This window comes from Pipistrellus kuhlii, unplaced genomic scaffold (assembly GCF_014108245.1).
Source record: "Pipistrellus kuhlii isolate mPipKuh1 unplaced genomic scaffold, mPipKuh1.p scaffold_m20_p_24, whole genome shotgun sequence".
In the NCBI taxonomy this organism is placed as follows: domain Eukaryota; kingdom Metazoa; phylum Chordata; class Mammalia; order Chiroptera; family Vespertilionidae; genus Pipistrellus; species Pipistrellus kuhlii.
This window is the reverse complement of record NW_023425523.1, coordinates 11,668,882-11,690,122: the sequence shown is the minus strand read 5'-3', so window position 1 is coordinate 11,690,122 and position 21,241 is coordinate 11,668,882. Positions and strand designations below refer to the sequence as shown.

At 37.2% G+C, this 21,241-nt stretch overlaps 1 protein-coding gene across 9 annotated transcripts in view; it reads right to left on the bottom strand.

The window, feature by feature from the left end:
• Nucleotides 1-21,241, bottom strand: part of ARNT (aryl hydrocarbon receptor nuclear translocator) — a 48,553-nt gene that overhangs the window by 18,039 nt on the left and 9,273 nt on the right. For 3 of the 9 annotated variants that reach the window (XM_036453282.2, XM_036453280.2, XM_036453277.2), the window contains exons 3-10: nt 19,130-19,174; nt 14,389-14,433; nt 10,651-10,695; nt 8,531-8,744; nt 6,163-6,376; nt 4,707-4,809; nt 2,446-2,511; nt 1,971-2,056 (exon numbers count right to left, since the gene is read on the bottom strand). In XM_036453282.2, coding sequence (XP_036309175.1) covers nt 1,971-2,056; nt 2,446-2,511; nt 4,707-4,809; nt 6,163-6,376; nt 8,531-8,744; nt 10,651-10,695; nt 14,389-14,433; nt 19,130-19,174 — 818 coding nt within the window. Of the gene's footprint in view, nt 1-1,970; nt 2,057-2,445; nt 2,512-4,706; nt 4,810-6,162; nt 6,377-8,530; nt 8,745-10,650; nt 10,696-14,388; nt 14,434-17,136; nt 17,214-19,129; nt 19,209-21,241 lie in introns of all 9 variants that reach the window. The other 6 variants (XM_036453278.2, XM_036453279.2, XM_045587011.1 and 3 more) reach the window with 5 other exon arrangements.

Here is a 21,241-nt window from a genome sequence, read left to right as displayed (position 1 = left end):
CATCCAAAAATGAAATTAAACCAAACATCAATAGTTATTTATGTCCTTTGGAGAAGAGAGAAGCCAATGCTTTTTTTTTTTTTTAATTGAGGTTATTGGAGTGGCATTGGTTCACAAAACCATATAGGTTTCAAGTGTACAACTTAATCATCTGCACAGTGCATCATCAGTCTCTGCCCTTGCAGTCTCTTTCTGCCCTCATTTTCCCACCTCCATCTAGCCCCAACCCTCCTTACCCTCTGGCTACCACCACTGTTACCTATGTCCGTGTGTTGTACGTGTCTATGTTTTTTGGCTAATCACTTCACCTTCTTTCATCCAGTCCCCCCTACCCTCTGACAGCTGTCAATCTGTTCCATATCCATGCCTATGTTTCTGTTTCTATACTTTGTTAGTCAGTTTATTTTGTTCATTAGATTCCATATCTAAGTGAGATCATGTGGTATTTTGTCTTTCTATGACCAGAGAAGCCATTGTTTCCTTATTTTATGTGGAAAGAAAAGAGGTTGCATTTTCTCTTTACTCTTTGCATAGTTATCTTCTTTTTACCAAGAAAAGTAGAATTGCTTTGAGAGCTATATAGAAGTACAAAATACCATATATTTAGTTCAAAAGTTCAAATGTCATTACTATTTAAAATTAATTACATTTAGACTGTCAAATTACAGCGGGGAGGGGAGGAAGATCTGGGGGAGATAATAGATCAACTGAAGGACTTTTATACATTCATATAAGTACAACCAATGGACACAAAACTCTGGGGAGGGAGGGGATGTGTGGGAGGGAGGGAGGAGGGCAAAAAAAAATCAATAAAATATATTAAAATAAATAAATAAAAAATTAAAAAAATAATAATAAAATTAATTACATTTAAATGCCGTTTATTGGGTGCCCAGGCACTGGGCTGGGTACTATTCTTACATTAAATCTAACTGGCACAATAACTCTATATTAGATATATTATCTCTGAAATACAGATGAGAAATCTGAGGGTTTATTTTTTATATACAAAGGTCAAACAATTTATACTGCTAGTAAATGCCAGAGTCAAACCCAGGTTTTTCCACATCTAAAGTTTGATCTCTTACCAAAATATACCATCTTGCTTCTTTTCTCTTAGTTTCTGTCTTTCTACAACACCACTTCCAAATTATACTCATCCAGCATGAAGTAATAAAGTTGCTAAAATTTGGAAATTCTGAAAAGCTAGTTTAAAAGACTGGATAGTCTCTATATCCCAACCACCTTTCTCACATTCCCTGTTTGACATCAAGTTAAGCTAATCTGCTCATATCCTGATTTAAAGCCTTAACAAATAATACTCCTTTTATAAGTCAATACAATCAAGCCATTTCCCTTCTCCCTTAAAATCTTGCTCCTACTTCATTCATTCATTACCTGACCCAAAGATATGTTTTTATTGACTTGAGAAAGAGAGAGAGAGAGAGAGAGAGAAGAAGAGAGAGAGAGAGAAACACCAATCAGCTGCCTCCTGTATATGCCCTGACTGGGGATCAAATCTGCAACCCAGTTATGTGCCCTCTCAAAAATCAAATTTTTTTCATTTATGAAATGATGTTCCAACTAACTGAGCCACCAAGCCAGGAAAAATTCTTGCTCCTAATTTAGGAAATTTTCCCAAATTAACTATATTCAAGGCCAACTTATTTTTAAACACAAATACTTAGAACGTAGGTATTCAGTATACATTATTATGAATTTGCATATTTAAAAACTACATTCTGTGAGACAGCCAACACTGAGTTATTTTCAAGTCTGTGTAATCATCTCATTGGAATATAAATCCTTAATGGGGGAAGAAAAAGAGTCTATCTTCCCCACCCCCCCATTTCCTTAATTTATACCAAAGTACATTTCATACACGAGGGATATGGTAAATATTAGCTAACTTTCTTGGACTCTGAGGAACCGGATGCATGAAGAGAGAAGCCACTATCCAACTTTCCTACCTGCTGGGGGCCAGGCCTTGATGTAGCCTGTGCAGTGGACCACCACGAAGTGAGGTTCCCCATCCTTTACAGAGCCAAGTCCATTCCTGGAAGAATTACAGATGTGAGGAGAAAACTCTACCCAGTAACAGTGAAAAGATAACACTGACTTAGAACCTTTAATTTTAGACTCTTAATGTTTAGAAAACAGGATAACTGTATTTGGATCTTTCCCTCCCAAAAGTGACCATCCTATTGCTGATGACCCTTGCCAAAGTCAAGCAACTTAAAGGTACTATAGCAGAAAAAAGTAAAGTGGCAGAGCAACTTCCTTAAACACAATAATCAAAAGCTTTAAAATTTTAGGAAAACACTGCCAGAAAGTGAGGGGTCAGGATGAGGGCTGCTGAAGGAAGTACTACAGTAAGATAGTTGAAGAAGTGATGACTCCACAGGTACCTGGCCATCTCTTGGTTTTAACTGCTTAGAATCTCACCTGCATCTGTTCCTCACAAAGCTCAGTCTATTCATGGAAACTGGGTCCACAGAGCTACTGCCACACCTATTTCAAAGAACAGATAAATTAAAAGCAATTAGCTGCACTATCAAAGACCTCTTTATCCATTAACAGCCAGATTATAGGTTCTGGATACAACCAGACACAGGAAACTGAACAATGCTCCTAACAAGAAAGCGTAAAGAAGTCAAATATGTATGGTATTTCCAAAACCTGTAACAGTCCTTGAACTTGAAGTCAAAATTTTCTGCGGGTAATTCAAATACAGAAATTCTCTACATCAGGGATCAGTATACTATCTCAGTAAAGGACCATATAGTAGATATTTTCAACTTTGTGGGCAATACAATCTGTTGCAACTAGTCAACTCTGCCATTATAGCATGAAAGCAACTACAGATATATAAACGAGTTGGCATGACGCTGTTCCAATAAAGGCTTATTTACAAATAAAGAGTTGTGGAGCCTGGCCAGTGTGTCTTACTGTTTGAGCATCAATCTGTGAACCAGGAGGTCACGGTTCAATTCTTGGTCAGGGCACATGCCCAAGCTGCAGGCTTGATCCTCAGTAGGGGGCGTGCAGGAGGCAGTTGATCAATGATTCTCATCATTGATGTTTCTCTCTCTCTTCCTCTCCCTTCCTCTCTGAAATTAAAAAAAAAAAATTAAAAATAAATTTTTAAAAAAGTTGTGGGCCCTAGCTAGTTTGGCTCAGTGGATAGAGCATTGATTGGCCTGTGGACCAAAGGGCCCTGGGTTCAATTCCAGTCAAGGGCATGTGCAGGAGGCAACCTATAGATGTGCTTCTCTCACACTGATGTTTCTGTCTTTCCCCTCTCTTCCACTCTCTCTAAAAACAAATCAATGGAAAAATACCCTTGAGTGAGAATTAAAACAAAACAAAAAAAGAGCTGTGGTTTGCTGACTCTATACCACAACCTATTCTTTTGCTGCATTTCATTATTTATCTTGGTCCTGCCTTCGTATTTCCATTAGCCATGTCCACATATTGGGACCCTCTCTGCCATCCTCTCTAATTTCCTTATTTCAAATAATATATAAAACTTACATAGAATATGTGCCAAGTACTATTCTAAGCATCTTTATGTATATTTATTAATCTAATACTCATAACAACTTTATGAAGTTGATATTAATATAACTCCCAATATTAGGTGATAAAATCAAAACACAAAGTAGTAATTTAATCTGCTCAGGATCTCAAAAAATAGTGAGTGGCAAATCTAGTAGTCTGGATCTGAAGCTACTTTAAACCAGAGCCACAATTCCATTTTGCAACTTTCCTAGGAAACTTTTCTTAACATTCTACTCATCCCTTCTAATAAGCGTATTCTCAGAACAAAGTAGTCAATTTCTATTATAAAACCTGGAATTATTTTGTGACTTTAAGGGATCTTTTCTACTTATGTACAAAGTACCACCACCCTTTTCTTCAGAATCCTAAAATGTACAATATAAAATTTATAAACACTAAATATTAACTAAAGGTCATAAAAAAGTCTCAAATTTCTAAAAAACAAAAACAAAAAACCACACACAAAAACAAACAAACAGCAGAAATTATCTGAATGGTCTGAATATATGGATGTTGTCTCATGATGTACTGAGAAAAAAAAACAGGAGTTTAAAATAAAATCCTGCATCAGACATTATGCAATCCTGGGAAGTTAATTTCTTTGAATCTCTTTTTTTTATTCTCAGCAAAATAGTAACCATAAATCTACCCTAAAGGATAATTGGGGGAAATGAGATGACAAACATAACGCACCCATCATAATGTCTGGCATAGGAGGATTTAATAAAAGTTACTTCCCTTATCTGATGCTTTATTGTATGTTACAGCCCATTGGGTCCTAAGAATTAAATTTAATTCAACCGAAGCTTGGATTTAAGAGTTTAACTCCAGCCGGGACCGGTCTGGCTCAGTGGATAGAGCTTCGGCCTGCGGACTGAAAGGTCCCGGGTTCGATTCCAGTCAAGGGCATGTACCTTGGTTGCGGGCACATCCCCAGTTGGGGGTGTGCAAGAGGCAGCTGATCGATGTTTCTCTCTCATCAATGTTTCTAACTCTCTGTCCCTCTCGATTTCTCTCTGTGTAAAATCAATAAAATATATTAAAAAAAAAAAAAGAAAAAAAAGTTTAACTCCTCTGACCAGAAATCAAACCCTCAGCTCTTAATTTTCTCTATGTCAAATCACAATCTTCAGCTTGACACTCACCTCATACGGCAAATGAATGATCTCCTTGAGCCCATGCACATCCTCATAGAAGACTGTTGACCTTCCTTTTTCACTGTTCCAGTCTTCAGGTCAAGGATACGCCCTGAAAAAGAATCCGAAGAGTAGCCTGGAGTGCATTCTTGTATATGAGGAAGATCGGGAGAGACTCTGAAGGCAATGATAGTAAGTAACCTAATCATGACTTCCAATCTTCTTGCTTATAACAGACTGGGCCAAGGAGGGGATGATTTTTTTCAAGCCTAAAATACCTCAAGATTCCCATCAATAAAGCTTGCTCTTAAGTTCAAAGGTAGCACTGGAAGATAGGAGTAGCAAGCAAGAGACAAAGTTGTATTCTTGGATCTAATTATTTTTATATCTATGCATGCACACAAACAGAAAATATCACTGGTTTAAAAACAATTTTATAAACAATAGAAGCATGTATCTTTGTCAAGCCAAAATTGTTCCTCCTTTTATCATATAGAAAGCCATGGCAACTTTGGGGGGCGCGGGGAGAATAGCAAAATGAAATCCATTAAAAACATAAAAGAGGGTGAAACTAAATACTGACATTAATATAATCAAAATGGTCTTATTTTAATTACTAGCTTTGATCTGCTTCCACTTTAAAATTTTTTCCAGAGTTGTTTAGAAACAGATGTGACTTGTTTCCTTTAGTAAAACTCTGGCAAAAAGACTGAAGAGCATTAAAATGGGGGGTGGGGAGAAACCAAACAAAAAGGGACAGAAAAGTAGTACAAATACAAAACAAAACAAACCTTACACACTGGCTGATAACTCCCCTCTAAAATAAAAATCTAGCCGAAACCGGTTTGGCTCAGTGGATAGAGCATCAGCCTGCAAACTGAAGGGTCCCAGGTTCGATTCCGGTCAGCGGCATGTACCTTAGTTGGGGGCACATCCCCAGTAGGGGGTGTGCAGGAGGCGGCTGATAGATGTTTCTCTCTCATCGATGTTTCTAGCTTTCTGTCCCTCTCTCTTCCTCTCTGTAAAAAATCAATAAAATATATTTAAAAAAATAAAAATAAAATAAAAATCTATTATCATAGAATCTAGTACAAAGCCAAGCACAATGAAGTAGGAAAAATACCAGGTAATTACCCATACAAATGAGACAGAAATATGGATCATTTAATTCTTTCAGAATGGAAAAAAGTTTATTGGAGTTTTTACTTTTACTGTTTTATTTACACTAATATTAAGATTAAAGTAGACTTTTAAAAGCATTGCCACTCATGAAAGTTTCTAAGGATGAGCTAGCTACAAAGTGTATTTTCTGCATGTGAATAAAAAGAACTGATTATACTCATTAAAGGAGAAAATTCTAGAAGCCCTGCCAAATTCAATGAACAAACGTAAGAGCTAAACCTCTTCTTCTGTCTGAGAAAGAAAAGGAAGGACTTTTATTCATTTCCATCCACCTATCTCATACCTGTCAGGGCGTTTTCTGAAGTGGAAAGCTGCTCACGAAGTTTGTCCACATCATCTGGGTGCACCTGGTCATAGAGTGTGCTACCAAACCACTCAGACTGTGGCTGGTTCAAAACAGGAGTCACTGAGTCAGACACATACACCACCCGGCCTGTCTCACATGACACAATAAACAGAAAGCCATCTGCTGCCTCCAAGATCAAATGTTTCAGTTCCTGTCCAAGGAAGAGAAATAAAAATTAATACTGAACTCTGAGAAAATAATTATTATTCATGGAAAGAAGACACTTACAGCCATAAAGTATCTCTCCAGAAGCAATTGTTGGCTCCTGCCTCATCCACACCCACAGCTTTGCACCCTAAATGTAATTACCTTCATTGACAAGATGTTTTTTATCCTAATAGGTATTTCCTCAAGGTGTCTGTTACTATCCACCCTTACGCTTTTCACCTCAGGACTAAAGATGGGAAATAAAAAGATTACCACTTACCGTTCTTTATTTCACCCTCTCTGGTCTCTTTTTAAGATCTATCTCTATAAATGTTCCTATTTTTTTCTCATTTGCCCCTCAGATCTATAAATATAATAAACTACTCTGTTTTACACAAATCTTCTGTCAACTTTGCCTGACTCATCTCTTTTTCAGTGCCAAGATTATATACCAAGAATAATGTTACATTCACTAGCTCAAATCTCTTATCTTTCATTCCACAATTCCACTGCAATCTTCACTCTAAACCATAGCATTTTTTTTCCCCCAGGAGGTTACTAATTGTCAAGTGAAATCCTCCTAATTGCTAATGCAAGTCCCCTTTCCTGGCTCTTTATCGTTTTACTCAATCTCTCTTCAGAATCTGACAAATTGTCCGTTCTATCCTTCAGATTTTATTTTCCCCTGGTTTCTATGACATCAGACTCCAACCTTTGTTTCCTTTCTAAATATACTTTCTCTTCTTCAAGTCTTAAGTGATGGCTCCCCACTGCCTAAAAATTAAAATCTAAATTCTTTAACATAACTCCTAAAGATTCCATCACCAGTTCCCAGCCTACCTTCCTATTATCATCTCCCTCGGCATACTAAACTGCTTGATTTTTTTTGATAACCCAGTCATTCTCACTAGGCTTTGTTCTCACATTGCTCGAGTTACAGTATTCCCAAAATTTACTCTGTTCCCCTATTCTGTTTTCCATAATTGCACTTCTACAGAACTTAATGCACCTTTATTATAAAGCTGATCCTGTATTTATATTATGATTTTCTTATTTATATGTTATTTCCATCAGTGACAATCTGCTCTCATTCTTTATATTTTTCACAGCACAAAGCATCTGGTTAGCCCACAAAAGTTACATACCTGGAGTTCACTGAATCAATATCTGTATGAGTACTATTAGAACAAACTAACTATTTTGATGCGCATACATATATAATCTGTGCTATATGTACTTTCATATAGATCATCTTTTTTGAAAAATTCTTATTGCTTTCTTCCAAATCACATTCTTTCCTTTTTTTTAATCCTTTGAATAAGAGTGGCATTATAGGTCAATTTCTTCCTTATACTTGGATTTTTTAAAACTTTCTACAATAACCTTGTGTTATTAATATTTTTAATAATCAAAATAGAACATGGCTTTCTTACTTTTACAAGTCTTTGCTGACCATCCTCACTCAGGCCTGGCTATTCTATTCACTTCAGCAATCCCACCAGTATATATCTACTGTATCTGGAACCATATTATTTTTTTAAAGGTATTTCTTCTCTGTATGCATATCCCTATCTTTTTTCACTTATGTATGTATTCTGCCACTCACATATTCATATTCAGACTGAGTTCATGAAAGGCTGAAAATGTTTTTGCCTTCTCAATTCTTTTCATAATGCATCAAATGGAACAGCAAATCACTAAGCAATGACAACTGCCTGTTAAGACTCCTTTAATCACTAAAACAGAAGCTGCTTCAGGAATAAAAAATAAATTTCTTTCATCTTCTATAACTCTAAAGCCAAGGCAGATGACTGGCTATAGAGACATAGTCATCACTTCTCCTGGTGATTCCATTGTTCTTCTACCTTATAAGCTGTATTTATGAATGAAGTTTTAAAATACTTTTAAGCTTGCTAAATAGTTTTCACAAGTCATCTCTACTTCTCTCTGTTCCAATGCTAATGTATTATAGCCAGGAATCAAAACTCAATTTTCCCATGGTCCAAATTTTTCCTTAAGAGCTGAATTTTTGTCCTTTAAAAAATCTACAGATTCAGCTTTACTATGACACCCTCTATTCAGGATTATGGTCTTCTACCCCAAAGATAAAAACTTTCAAGAGTTTCTAGATTCTCTCAGAGTTATACATCCCAGAGACCTGATCAGTGAGGAAAGACGGCTTGTAGGTGCCATCAGTGGATGTGTTGCCAGTTCCTCGTAAGGACTTCATGTGAGAAACCGCCATGCGTAAGATGGTTAGCTTGTCTGGTTTTCGAGCCAGGGCACTACAGGTGGGTACCATGTCTGACAGTTCTGTGATGTAGGCTGTCATCTTGTTCCGTCGCCGTCGTTCAATTTCACTATGATTTTCCCTGCACAGAAAGAGAGGAGAAGTCCCATCCAGGTGGTCAATTCTGAACATTTGGGAGCAGGGAGAATGATATGAACACCAAGTGAGCTGCTGGAGAAACGTGGTATTTAGATTCAGGGATGCTTAAGTCTCAGAAGTTAGAGTAAGGTCTGCCAACCTTCTCATGCAGAGCAAGCATGGAATAGAAATTAACAAGGGGAACAGAGAATAAGCAGATACCAGCAATTCTATTTCCTGGAAATGTCGTCATCTATGTAAATTACCACTCCCTCAGAACAAAACAAAAAAATATGTTTTACGATAAAATAGTCTTAGATACTTAAAAGCTGAAAACATAAAAGTACTACTTTTTCCCAACACAAGTATGTTGCTCAACAACTGATACAAGAATTGATAGTATAGATACTGTTGGTCTATAAAATGTTGTTTATTCTAAGCTTCCCTCTCATTTTCAACTCTAGAAGACAATTAAAATTTTTGAAATTCTATTTGTACAAAGTCCTCCCTTCTCTATCTTGGTGTGGTGCCAGTGCACTGAGTTCAAGAGACTATAAGATACCATCTACTAATGATTCCTTATGGGGTCCCCAGATTGGGACAAAGTGAATCGGAGAGTAGGAGTGGAGTAGGGAGGAGGGTGAAAAGGCCTTTATAAATAGACATTTTGTATTTCATCAGTGTAAGGAGATTACATAATACTGACATCCTCAAAATTAAGACGGAATATTATCATTAAAAGAAATAATCCAGTACTCTCAAATTGGATTTTTGCAAAGCCCAATAGTCCTCAGTGTTTTCATGGGGATGCCTCAAAGAGAGAACCAAAGAACATGCTGCATTTTTGCTACCCGGGAAGCTTTATTTACTTCTATTTTATTTACTTCTATTACCACATAAGGATTCTATTTGAGCAAAAGTTCTCTGTCAAAACAAAAAGAAAAAATATAGAACTAATCTAACATAAATCTTTTTTTATGGGAAGAGCAAACTAAGGTCAAGCAGTTTAATTAGATGACTGTTCCAAGGGCTGTCTTCATACCAATGAATGCAAAGCTCTTCCCACCATACCATGCAAATCAGTTTTCAGAAGGTTGAGTTAGTAGGAGGCATGAGTTGAAATGGCAGTAAAATAAGCTTGTGACACAGCTGAAAGAGGTAATAACATATAAAAGGAGAGGAAAGTAGTAAATTAGGTGTTTGGATCAACAAGCTATCTCCTACTGAGTGTCCCAAATCACAGAGACCAGAAACAGGAAAAAAGAGAAAAGGTCTCACCATAGAGGTCCAGAAATAGGAAATTCTGCTCTCAAACTTAAAGCACCTATCTCCCTATAATCTGACAGTTTCCTGACAATGAAGTCCAGAAGGTTGATTTTTTAAAGAGTCACAACAAGGCTGCTGAGAATTTTCTGGGAAACCACAAAAGATTCAACCACCGGAGCAACACCAGAACTGCTGTGACATGGTAATCTAGGTGTGAGACTACACGGAAAAATAAGAGAGGTGTGAAGTAAAGGATGAGGCCTAAAGGCCATGAACTAATTGCAAACACAGGTATGTTTATTAACTTTCTGATAAAAGAGTCCCTGCAGGAGCACCAACTGGTACAGCTGCAATGTTCCTAAAAGCTTTTTGTTCTGAAATTTAGTGCTGAGATGAAGAGGAAAAGAGAAAATCATAAACTAATAGCAGTTTTTAAAATTCCTAAGTCCCTCAACTCACCACTCAATTTCTGATGGAGGAAGCCAACGTTCCTATTACACACAAACTTCTAAAAGATATTGTCTCCTCTTGCCACAGATAAGGAAAAACACAAAGAGAAAGGGGAAGAAAAGAGCAGAGTAAGAAAAAGGAGAAAAAAAGCAGCATTATCTGCTTTATCATGCTAAAAGATACTGTTCTCCTACCTGGCGAGTCTCTCTTTATCCGCAGAGCTCTGCTCATCATCCGACCTAAAAACAGAATTAATGAACTAAGCTAAAATGTAAATAAAAAGAAAAAAGGTAGGAAGGAAGGATGGAAAAGAAAGGAAAGAGAGGAAAAAGAAAATAGAATAAAATATATTCAGAGAGCAGAGGAAAAATGGAAATATAGATAGCAACCCTGCCTGTAAACCTACAAAGCCATCTGTTAGAATAAAGAAAAAGTAACTTACAGTACAAAGGTCAAGGCAAATATTTATTATAAATTAATTTGAACACAGAAAGCATTTTGCCAATTAATCTCTATGGAAACCAAGTATATATAGCTTGAAAAAGAACCAAACCAGGGCATACCATTCTTACACGGTGTCCCAATCTGTAAAGAAAATTGTATCTAAACTAGAAGCCCAATGCACGAAGATTCCTTTCCCTGGCTCCCAGCACCGCCTTCGCTCTGGTCGGAGCTGCCTTTTCCCCTTCCCACGCTGCCCAGAGGCCCAGAGCGGCTGCGGGTGGTGCGTGGTGCGGGACACCTGCATCATCACCATCCTGATGATACAAGCGTCCCGCCCTGCCCGCTCAGTGTCTGTGTATGCAAATTAACCCGCCATTTTGTTGCGTTAAGTTACATACTCACTCCTGATTGCTGGTGGGTAGTTGCAAAGGTACGGTCAATAACAATGTTATTCTTATCAGGTAGATAATCAAGGAGGAAATCATGATAACTATGTCAAATAAGTGATAACAGATACAATCTCTCTATAACACATAGGCACATATACATGTATTCAGACAGAATATTGAACCAGGTATGTAAGTTAAACTAAGAGCTAGGTTTCTGGCATTTCCCATATCACTGATTTGATCCTGAGGTAGTAAATTTCTCTTCAGCCACTCTCCTGCTTCTCTGAATGAGGCCTGGTGGATCCCCAGTACCAACTCTCCCTCCCTAGGAGGGGACTACAAAAGATTACTGCTAAATCTGTGTGGAAAACTGAAGTACTATAAGGATTGGTGGCAACTGAAAAAACACCATGTTGTGCTCAGTGGTAGAGCATCGGTCTGCGCACTGAAGGGTCCCAGGTTCAATTCCGGTCAAGGGCATGTACATTGGTGGGGGGTGTGCAGGAGGCGGCTGGTCGGTGTTTCTCTCTCATTGACGTTTCTAGCTCTCTATCTCTCTCCCTTCCCCTCTGTAAAAAAATCAATAAAATATATTTTTTTAAAAACAAAAACAAAACAAAACACCAAGTTGTTGTTTTTTTCTCAGTAATCAATTCCAATACACAAACACACATACACAAACATGTGTAAATAAATTAAGAAGCCCCAAATAAAATGTCTAAATTTGACATGTTAACAGATTATTTAAAATGACAAGCACAGCCCTGACTAGTTTGGCTCAGTGGATAGAGCATTGGCCTTCGGACTAAAGGGTCCCCAGATTCTGGTCAAAAGCACATGCCTGGGTTTTGGGCTTGATCCCCAGTGGGGGGCATGTAGGAAGCAGCCAATTAATTATTCTCTCTCATCACTGATGTTTCTGTCTCTCCCTCTCCTTTCTCTTTGAAATCAATAAAAAAAAAATTAAAAATGACAAGCACACGTTATCAATGTATGATTTTGCCAATATATGACAAAGTTTCTATAAAACAGCCAGCAGGAAAATAGAGACTCCAAATAACAAAATAACTATGAGAAATTTTACGTATGTGAAAATTTATATATACTAATTGTAGAGAAAGAGAACTGAGTTATGTCACATAGCTTAAAGTTTCCAATTATTATAGTTCCTTAAACTACAAATCATTTATTTAAAGTTGAGAAAAGTCATACATTTTCAGATTTTGAAGAACCTCTACTAAATTCCCAAGGAGGATATGAGGTGAATTAACTTAATAAATTATATCTTAGAAGAATAATCTGTGTTGTTTGGAAGAAAATTAAAATATCTAAAATTCCTATTATTATGCTTCCTACTACTATAAACCCATAACCCCTTGTCCAGTTTAATATTGCTGAATGAAATATATAAATATATAAATATTTCCCTTATACAGGGTAAATAAGATTAAAATAGATAAAGTCATGTTGTTGTTGTTTTTAATATATTTTATTGATTTTTTACAGAGAGGAAGGGAGAGAGATAGAGTTAGAAACATCAATGAGAGAGAAACATCAATCAGCCGCTTCCTGCACACCCCCTACTGGGGATGTGCCTGCAACCAAGGTACATGCCCTTGACTGGAATCGAACCTAGGACCCTTCAGTCCACAGGCCGAAGCTCTATCCACTGAGCCAAACTGGTTTGGGCAACCAAGTCAGGTTTTCATTATCTTTTTGGAATTTCAGTCAAGAGACTGTGAACCTATATCACTACTCTTTGATGGCTTAACTTTCTAATGTAGCTTGAAAAACTATTACCTAAATATCCATGATTAACTTTTCATTTTAGAGATGGTTTACATCCAAAAGCATTTATAATACAAGTGTCTATTTTGATAAATTCTTCAAAAACCTCTTAAATTTACTCTTCTATTGCCTTTGCTACCACCTGGCCCTCATGATTTTATAGCTACCTTATTTCAATAGCTTCCTAGCTATCTCCCTGACTTTAGTGCTTCTTCTATCAAACTACAAATATATTATTTTATATAGCATCCTCTCATTCAAAGCCTATGATAGCATCTTACTGCTTCAGAGAAGTTTTAATCTACTCTGACTGATATTTCTTAGCCCTTTACATCAGTGATTCTGAAAGTATGGTCCCCAGACCAGCAGCATCAGCAAAAAATTAAGTACTAAGTGTGCAGTTAAGCCCTGGATTTTGAATTATTCATTTTTCTGAGGTTGCTATAACTCTATTTTTAAAAACTAATTCACTACTTAATAATATACAGATAAACTTTCTAAATATAAAACCAATAAGTTGAAAAGAATTTATTATTTAATAAAAAACAAAGTGTTTTTCATCTCAATGAGTAATTTAAACAGATTTATTTCAATCAAAACTCATCACCACAAAAACTATTTATCTGTTCTCATTTATAAAAGATAAAACTGCCGCCCTGGCCAGTTCTCCCAGTGGTTAGAACGTTGGCCTGTGGACCTTCTCCCTCCCACCTTCCACTCTGTCTAAAAATCAATAGAGAAAATATTCTCAGGTGAGCATTAAAAAAAAAAAAGAACTGCTCTAGCCAGGTGGCTCAGTTGGCTGGAGCACTGTCTGGTACACCAAAAAGTTGTGGGTTCAATTTCTGGTCAGGGCACATACCAAAGTTGAGGGTTTGATCCTGTCAGACGTGTGGGAGGCAACCAATTAATATTTCTTTCTCATGTTGATGTTTCTCTCTCTCTCTTCCTTCCCATCTCTAAAAATCAATAAAAACATCATCACATAAAGATTTTTTTTAAATATATATATATTTTTTAATTGATTTCAGAGGGGAAGGGAGAGATAGAAACATGAATGATGAGAGAGAATCACTGATCGGCTACCTCCTGCACATCCCCTACTGGGGGAGATGGAGCTTTCAATCCAGGCATGTGCCCTTGGCCAGAATCGAACCTGGGACCCTTTAGTCCACAGGCCAATGCTCTATCCACTGAGCCAAACTGACTGGGGCCACATGAAGATTTTCTTTAAAAAATACAGTGTAAAATATATACCATTAGTTTAAAGTCATAGTGAGAAGCCATGTTACCCATGTTCTACTGTATTACCTGGCAAATCGTTCCTTATCGTTAGACATCTGATCGTCATCACACCTGAAGGAGAAAAAAATAATTTGTTCAAAGAATTACACTTATGTCCATTTCACTCTGAAATGAAAACTAGAAAAGAGTAAAAATATTCAATGGGGAAAAAGCCAATGGGAAAGCACCATAAACCCAGAGATAATAACAATATTCCATAGAACTTTGTAAATCCCTTACTTATCAGGCACTCAAAGAAGAAAAAAGATAGGTATAATACAAAGATAATATCCTTTTTTTTTTTTTATTGATTTTGTACAGAGAGGAAGAGAGATAGAGTTAGAAACATCGATGAGAGAGAGGCATCAATCAGCTGCCTCTTGCACACCCCCTACTGGGGATATGCCCACAACCAAGGTACATGCGCTTGACCGGAATCGAACCCGGGACCCTTCAGTCCCCAGGCCGACGCTCTATCCATTGAGCCAAACCGGTTTCGGCAAAGATAATATCTTAAGAGAAGGGCTGACTTCCCGGTCAGCATCCCTCTAAGGTTAGGGATAGTTGTTTTCATGTTGTGTGTGTTTTTAATTATGGCAAAAAGGCCCACATAATATAAAACTACCATCTTAACTATTTTTTTAAGTGTACAGTTCAGTAAGGTTAACTATATTCACAATGTTGTGCAAAAGATCTCTGGAATTTTTTCATCTTTCAAATCTGAAATCATATCCACTGAACACCATCTTTCCATTTCAACCCCCCACACCACCACCAGCTCCTGGTAACCATAATTTTACTTTGTTTTTCTATTTTGACTACTTTAGATACCTCATATAAGTAGAATCATACAGTACAGCTATCCCTTGAACAATGCAAATTTGAACTGATGGGCCCACGAATACGCAGTTAAGTGAAACCATTCAATTTGCATCTGCATTGTTCAAGAGTCAACTGTCATTTTCAATCCACATATACAGAAGGTGAATTTGAACTACAATTTTTTATTGTGCCAACAGTTGGCGCTCCAACCTCTGAGCTGTTCAAGGGTCAAATGTATGTGTCTTATTTTGCTTATTTCACTTAGTAGAATGTCCTCAATGTTCACCCATGTAGTAGTAAGTGACAGGACTCTCTTCTTTTTATAAGGCTGATAACCATTTTTCTTTATCACATTTTCTTTATCAAGTAATCTATCAATGGTTATATGGGTCACTTCCACTTCTTGGCTACTATGAATAATGGGGCAATGAACATGAATGTGCAAATATGTCTCCAATATCCTGCTTTCAATTTTTTTTGGATATATAATCAGAAGTGGGACTGCTGAATCATATGGTAATTCTGTTTTTAATTTTTTGAGGAATTTCCATACTATTTTCCATAGTGGTTGCATAATTTTATATTACTAGAAAACATCTATAAGATAGTTTTTAAGAGCCCTGGCCTGTGTGGCTCAGTGGATAGAGCATGGGCCTGTGGACTAAAAATAAGGTCCCGGATTCAATTGAGGTAAAGGGCATGTACCTTGGTTGTAGGCACATCCCCAGTAGGAGGTGTGCCAGGAGGCAGCTGATCGATGTTTCTGGCTTTCTATCCCTCTCCCTCTTTGTAAAGAATCAATAAAATACATATATATATATTTTTTAAAAAAAGTTTTTAAGAATGACAAGATTTTGTACAGCCAGTGTTGCTTAATGGTTGAGCATCGACCTATGAACCAGGAAATCCCAGTTCAATTTCCAGTCAGGGTACATACTCATATTACGGGGCTCAATCCCTGGTGGGAGGCTTAGAGAAGGCAGACGATCAATGATTCTCTGATGTTTCTCTCTCTCCTTCTTTTCTCTCTCTAAAACCAAAAAAAAATATTTTAAAAAAAGAATGTCAAGGCTTTGAAACTCTAGGATAATGTCAGTTACTAGTATTAACTAGAATAGTGCTTCTCAAACTTGAATGCATGTACATACAGAGATGGGCAAAAGCAGGTTTACAGATGTGGTGCCTGCAACACAGAGTTATTCTTGCATTATTATTAACCTACTTTTCTCCAGCCCAGTATTTTCAATTTTGGAAAGAAAAAGGCAGGCTGCTTTGGCTGGTGTGGTTCAGTTGGTTGGGCATCGTCCCACATGCCCTGAAAGGTTGCCAGTTCCATTCCCAGTCAAGACACATGCCCAGGTTGCCAGCTTAATCCCCAGGGGAAGGGGGAGATGTAGAAGGCAGCTGATCAGTGATTCTTTCTCTCTTCCTCTCTAAAAATCTATTAAAAATCTTTTTTCTTTTTTTTTAGAAAAGAGGGTAGAATATGGATGATGAGGGCTAAGAATGCCCTCTTGAGAAGCGAACAGTATGTGAAAGCCTGGATTGTCTAAATCACGGTAAGAGGTAGGTACTGTGAGTGTAGACGTTTGGCGATAAGGAAGGACACTGTTCTGTGAAGACATGATGTAAACCACTAAATCTGATATAATGAAAATAGCAAAGAGGCTAGATTTCATGCCAAGTCAAGCCATGCCTCAGTGATTATGTGGCATACGTTTATTTTATCTCAGCTCCTCAGATGCACAGGATCACTGATGACTCACAAACTTGTACACAGAGAAATATCTTGATACTGATTTTATAGATTACTGATAAAAGGTAAATATCCTTTCTAAAGGATATTCAGCAAATATGATGTCCTCATCTGGCAATAAGTGCTAAGGCCACAGGCCCTGTTCATCTTTAGGAAGATCAAAAAGCTGCTGAGAGTAAAACAAAATGTGGAGTTACCTTTAACAAGTTAACATTAGGACATCAGTGTGTGGGGATTTGGTTACTTATCATCTCCACCAGAGGGTGTGTGGACCCTGGGAAAGAATGTACGTCATTAGCTTTCCCTTAGAGGTTTAATAAAATGAAGGAAGAAGATAAAACTTACTTGTTCAAATAAGAGCAAGGAATTGCCTAGACATCAATATCATTTAACACTACTTTTTCTGACTTCCTGCAGTGTAGACAAGGAATATCTGGCTAAATATAATTAGCATTTTTTTATTGAGAACAGATTGATAGCTGTCAGAGAGGAAAGCAGTTGGGGGCTGGATGAAAAAGGAGAAGGGATTAAGCAAAGGAAAAAAAATACTCATAGATTCAGACAACAATATGGTGCTTACCAGAGGGGAAGGCGGTTGGGGAGTAGAAGAGAGTAAAAGGGGATAGATAAATGGTGATGGAAAGAGACTTCACTTGAGGTAGTGAAAACACAATACAATATACAGGTGATGTATTATAGAATTGTATACCTGAAACCTATATAATTTTGTTAATGTCACCCTAATAAATTAAATTAAAAATAAATAAAATTAGCATTTTCAGAAATGTAATAATGTTTAATTGTAAAAATATTGATAGTGTCAATGTACACTAGGCCTTAGAGATGTTTACCAAATAATAAAAAAAATTAAAAAAAGAAAAAGAAAAAAGGCAGGTTGTAGTCAAAGTTATCCTTCTTTCTTTGACTCTTACTGCTTTCCTTACTTACAAAGCCAAGTAACTGATCTCCATAAGAATAAATATTTCCCATTTCTGAAAGAACTCCATCAATATACTGAAAAGTCCATTTTCAGTGCTTCAACAGAGTCAACAATCAAAAATACAAATTCCAATTCCTGTTCTACAGGAGAAGTGAATGGGTTTCAGAGAATGACCCACCAACAAATCACACCCCTTAGTGTCTACTCCCTTGTGTAGGCCCTACCACATTGACTCACATGTAGACATCTGACTTGCTTTGTCCAATGAAATCTTACAAATGTCAAAACAGAGCAGAGGCTTGATAAGCATTTAGTTATCATAAGGTATGATAAATCCTACAATGCAAAGGATAAGAACTTACCTTCTGGATTATAGTCATCACCATGTATAGAAACTCAGCCTGACCTACCAGCCTTCTTAAGAATAAAAGACCAAGCTAAAATTTTTTTGTTAATTTATTTTCAAATGTCACTACTGCTAGTACTCCTAACCTGCCCCTTATCCTTTTTTTAAGAGAAAAATAAAAATTTTTAAAGCTTGTGATCCTTTTGGGCAAATTCTGAAGATCTCAAATAACTTTATATCAAACCGTTGATCAATAAACAGGTACTAATGTGGGGGGGGGGGAGGAATAAAAGACCACAAAGAGATATCTACCCATGTCAGTTGAGTCAAGTTCCCAGCTGACCAGCCAACTGAACACAGTATTGTGAGTCTAAGAAAGATTAGCATAATAACTATTCACCTACCCCAGTGGTCGGCAAACTCATTAGTCAACAGAGCCAAATATCAACAGTACAACGATTGAAATTTCTTTTGAGAGCCAAATTTTTAAAACTTAAACTTCTTCTAATGCCACTTCTTCAAAATAAACTCACCCAGGCCGTGGTGTTTTGTGGAAGAGCCACACTCAAGGGGCCAAAGAGCCCCATGTACCTTGAGAGCCACAGTTTACCGACCACAAACGTAACCAATCTACAGAATTCTGAGAAATAAGAAATCATTGTTTTTAAGCCAAACACACAGCAATAGATAACACTGATGAACTTGTAAATTCTCTGCTCTCCCCTCAAAGAGCTCCTTCCTTTGCAACTATTAAAAGCTTGAAAATTTCATGGAATACAATATAAAAAAAAAACTTAGTTCTAGGATGAAGCATTCTCCTTAGGTCTAAAGATTGAAAGAAATATAAAGATCATGAACTAATTTTTAATATCAGAAATCTAGAGAAAGTTTTTCAAAATCTTACCTCAAAAATTTACTGTTGCCTTCTCCATCATCATCAAAATCCAACCTAGGGAAAGCCAACAATAAATAGTATAAGCCTACTGACAATATAGAACATTAAGAAATTAAAAATTCTCAACCTACAAGCTTCTTGAGCACCCACCCAAATGAAAGAAGGAAAGAAGTAGACAGAAGTAAAATAAAGCTATGTTACCTCTTCTTAGCTGTACCAAACTGGACAAAGAAACTGGGCAATCAAAAAAGACTACTGCCCTCACTGGTTTGGCTGAGTGGATAGAGCACATGTGTCAAACACAAGGCCCGCAGGCCAAATCCGTCCCGCCAGGCCTTGCAATGTGGCCCGCACCGCGCTGTCCTCACTGCACTCCGCTGCGTTTCCATCACAATGACAGTTTATGACTGTTCAGTAAACCATTCGGCCCACGATTTAGGCTGGATTTTAGATTTTGGCCCCTTCTCTGATTGAGTTCGACACCCCTAGGATAGAGCATCAGCCTGCAGAATGAAGGGTCAGATGTTCCTGTCAAGGACATATGCCAGGGTGTGGACTCAATCTCCAGTGTGGGGTATGCTGGAGACAGCTAATACAATGACTCTCTCATCACTGCTGTTTCTCTCTCTCCCTCTCTCCCTTTTAAGAGTACTTACTGCTACCTTACATTCTCCCAGGGTAGCAGTCAACCTTTGCCAAGTTTTACATCTGAGTAATACAATCTCTACAAAAGGCGTAGAAACAAACTAAAAAAAAAAAAAAAAAAAAAAAAAAATTATATGAATAATTCAAGTCCATTTCTCATTTCTATGGACTACTCTAAGCTGTGTTACCAGATTTCTGAAACATCTTTCAGAATAGTAATATTACATAAGAGAGTGATTTAATACCTCAAAAGGTTAAATACTGCTTTTTCTAATAAACTTATAATTTATGCTACAGTCAAGACACTGACTGTACTAGATGAGGTGAAAACAAGAGACTGGCCTTCAAGGGACTATTTGTATACACAAATACAAATATAAAGCAAATACAAGTAAGGAGCATAATCAATGTGCTACTGTTGTTCAATGAAAGTACCAAAAGCAGAGGTGACTTTTATTTCAAGAAACTAGGAAAGATTATAAGTAACAAAGTAAAACCAATCTCCTATTAATCTCTGTACTCTATTAAACATTATATTAGCACCTTAACCCAGTAATCTCTTGTATGTACACTAGTGTGACAAATTGGTATTATGGTCCTCTAGGTGGGTATATAAGTATGCAGCATCAATACTGAAAGTGTTTGTCCCTCTTCCTCCCTGCAGTCCCTAAATATCTGTCTACCAGGTGTACTGGTTAAAATGTGAATTTTGTGATCAAAGAAAACACAATAATTTCAAAAGTAACATCAAAAGTGCTTGGAGCCTGAAACCAAGGTATGTGCCCTTGACCAAAATCAAACCAGGGACCCTTTGGTCCCCAGGCCAATGCTCTATCCACTGGGCCAAACTGGCTAGGGCCAGAACTCCATTTTTTTTTTTAAATATATTTTACTGATTTTTCACAGAGAGGAAGGGAGAGAGATAGAGAGCTAGAAACGTCGATAAGAGAGAAACATCGACCAGCTGCCTCTTGCACACTTCCTACAGGGGATGTGCCCGCAACCAACGTACATGCCCTTGTCTGGAATCGAACCTGGGACCTTTCAGTCCGCAGACCGACGCTCTACCGCTGAGCCAAACCGGTTTCGGCACCATTTTTTAAATATACTGTAACTTAACTAAGCCCTTAATTTTGATATTCATATTGATTCTAAATTTTTGTGATTTTTTTTTATAGCCATAACACTGTATTTAAGAGAGTGGACTCTAAAACTAACCTCCCAAGTTTCACATCACAGATCTTCCCCTTACTTTAGAACCTTGGGTAGATGACTTATCCACCCTATGCCTTGGTAAGTAAGTTAAAATGTGTAAAGCCCTTAGAGACATAACAAGTCTTAATATGTTACTCATGTTACCACCTTAATCCAGGAATCACTCCTGCATTACTATTGATGAGCTAAAACTTAAAGACTAGCTATAATATTAACTACATAATTTTTAAAAAGGAAAAAGGAAATTTTAATGCAAAAAAA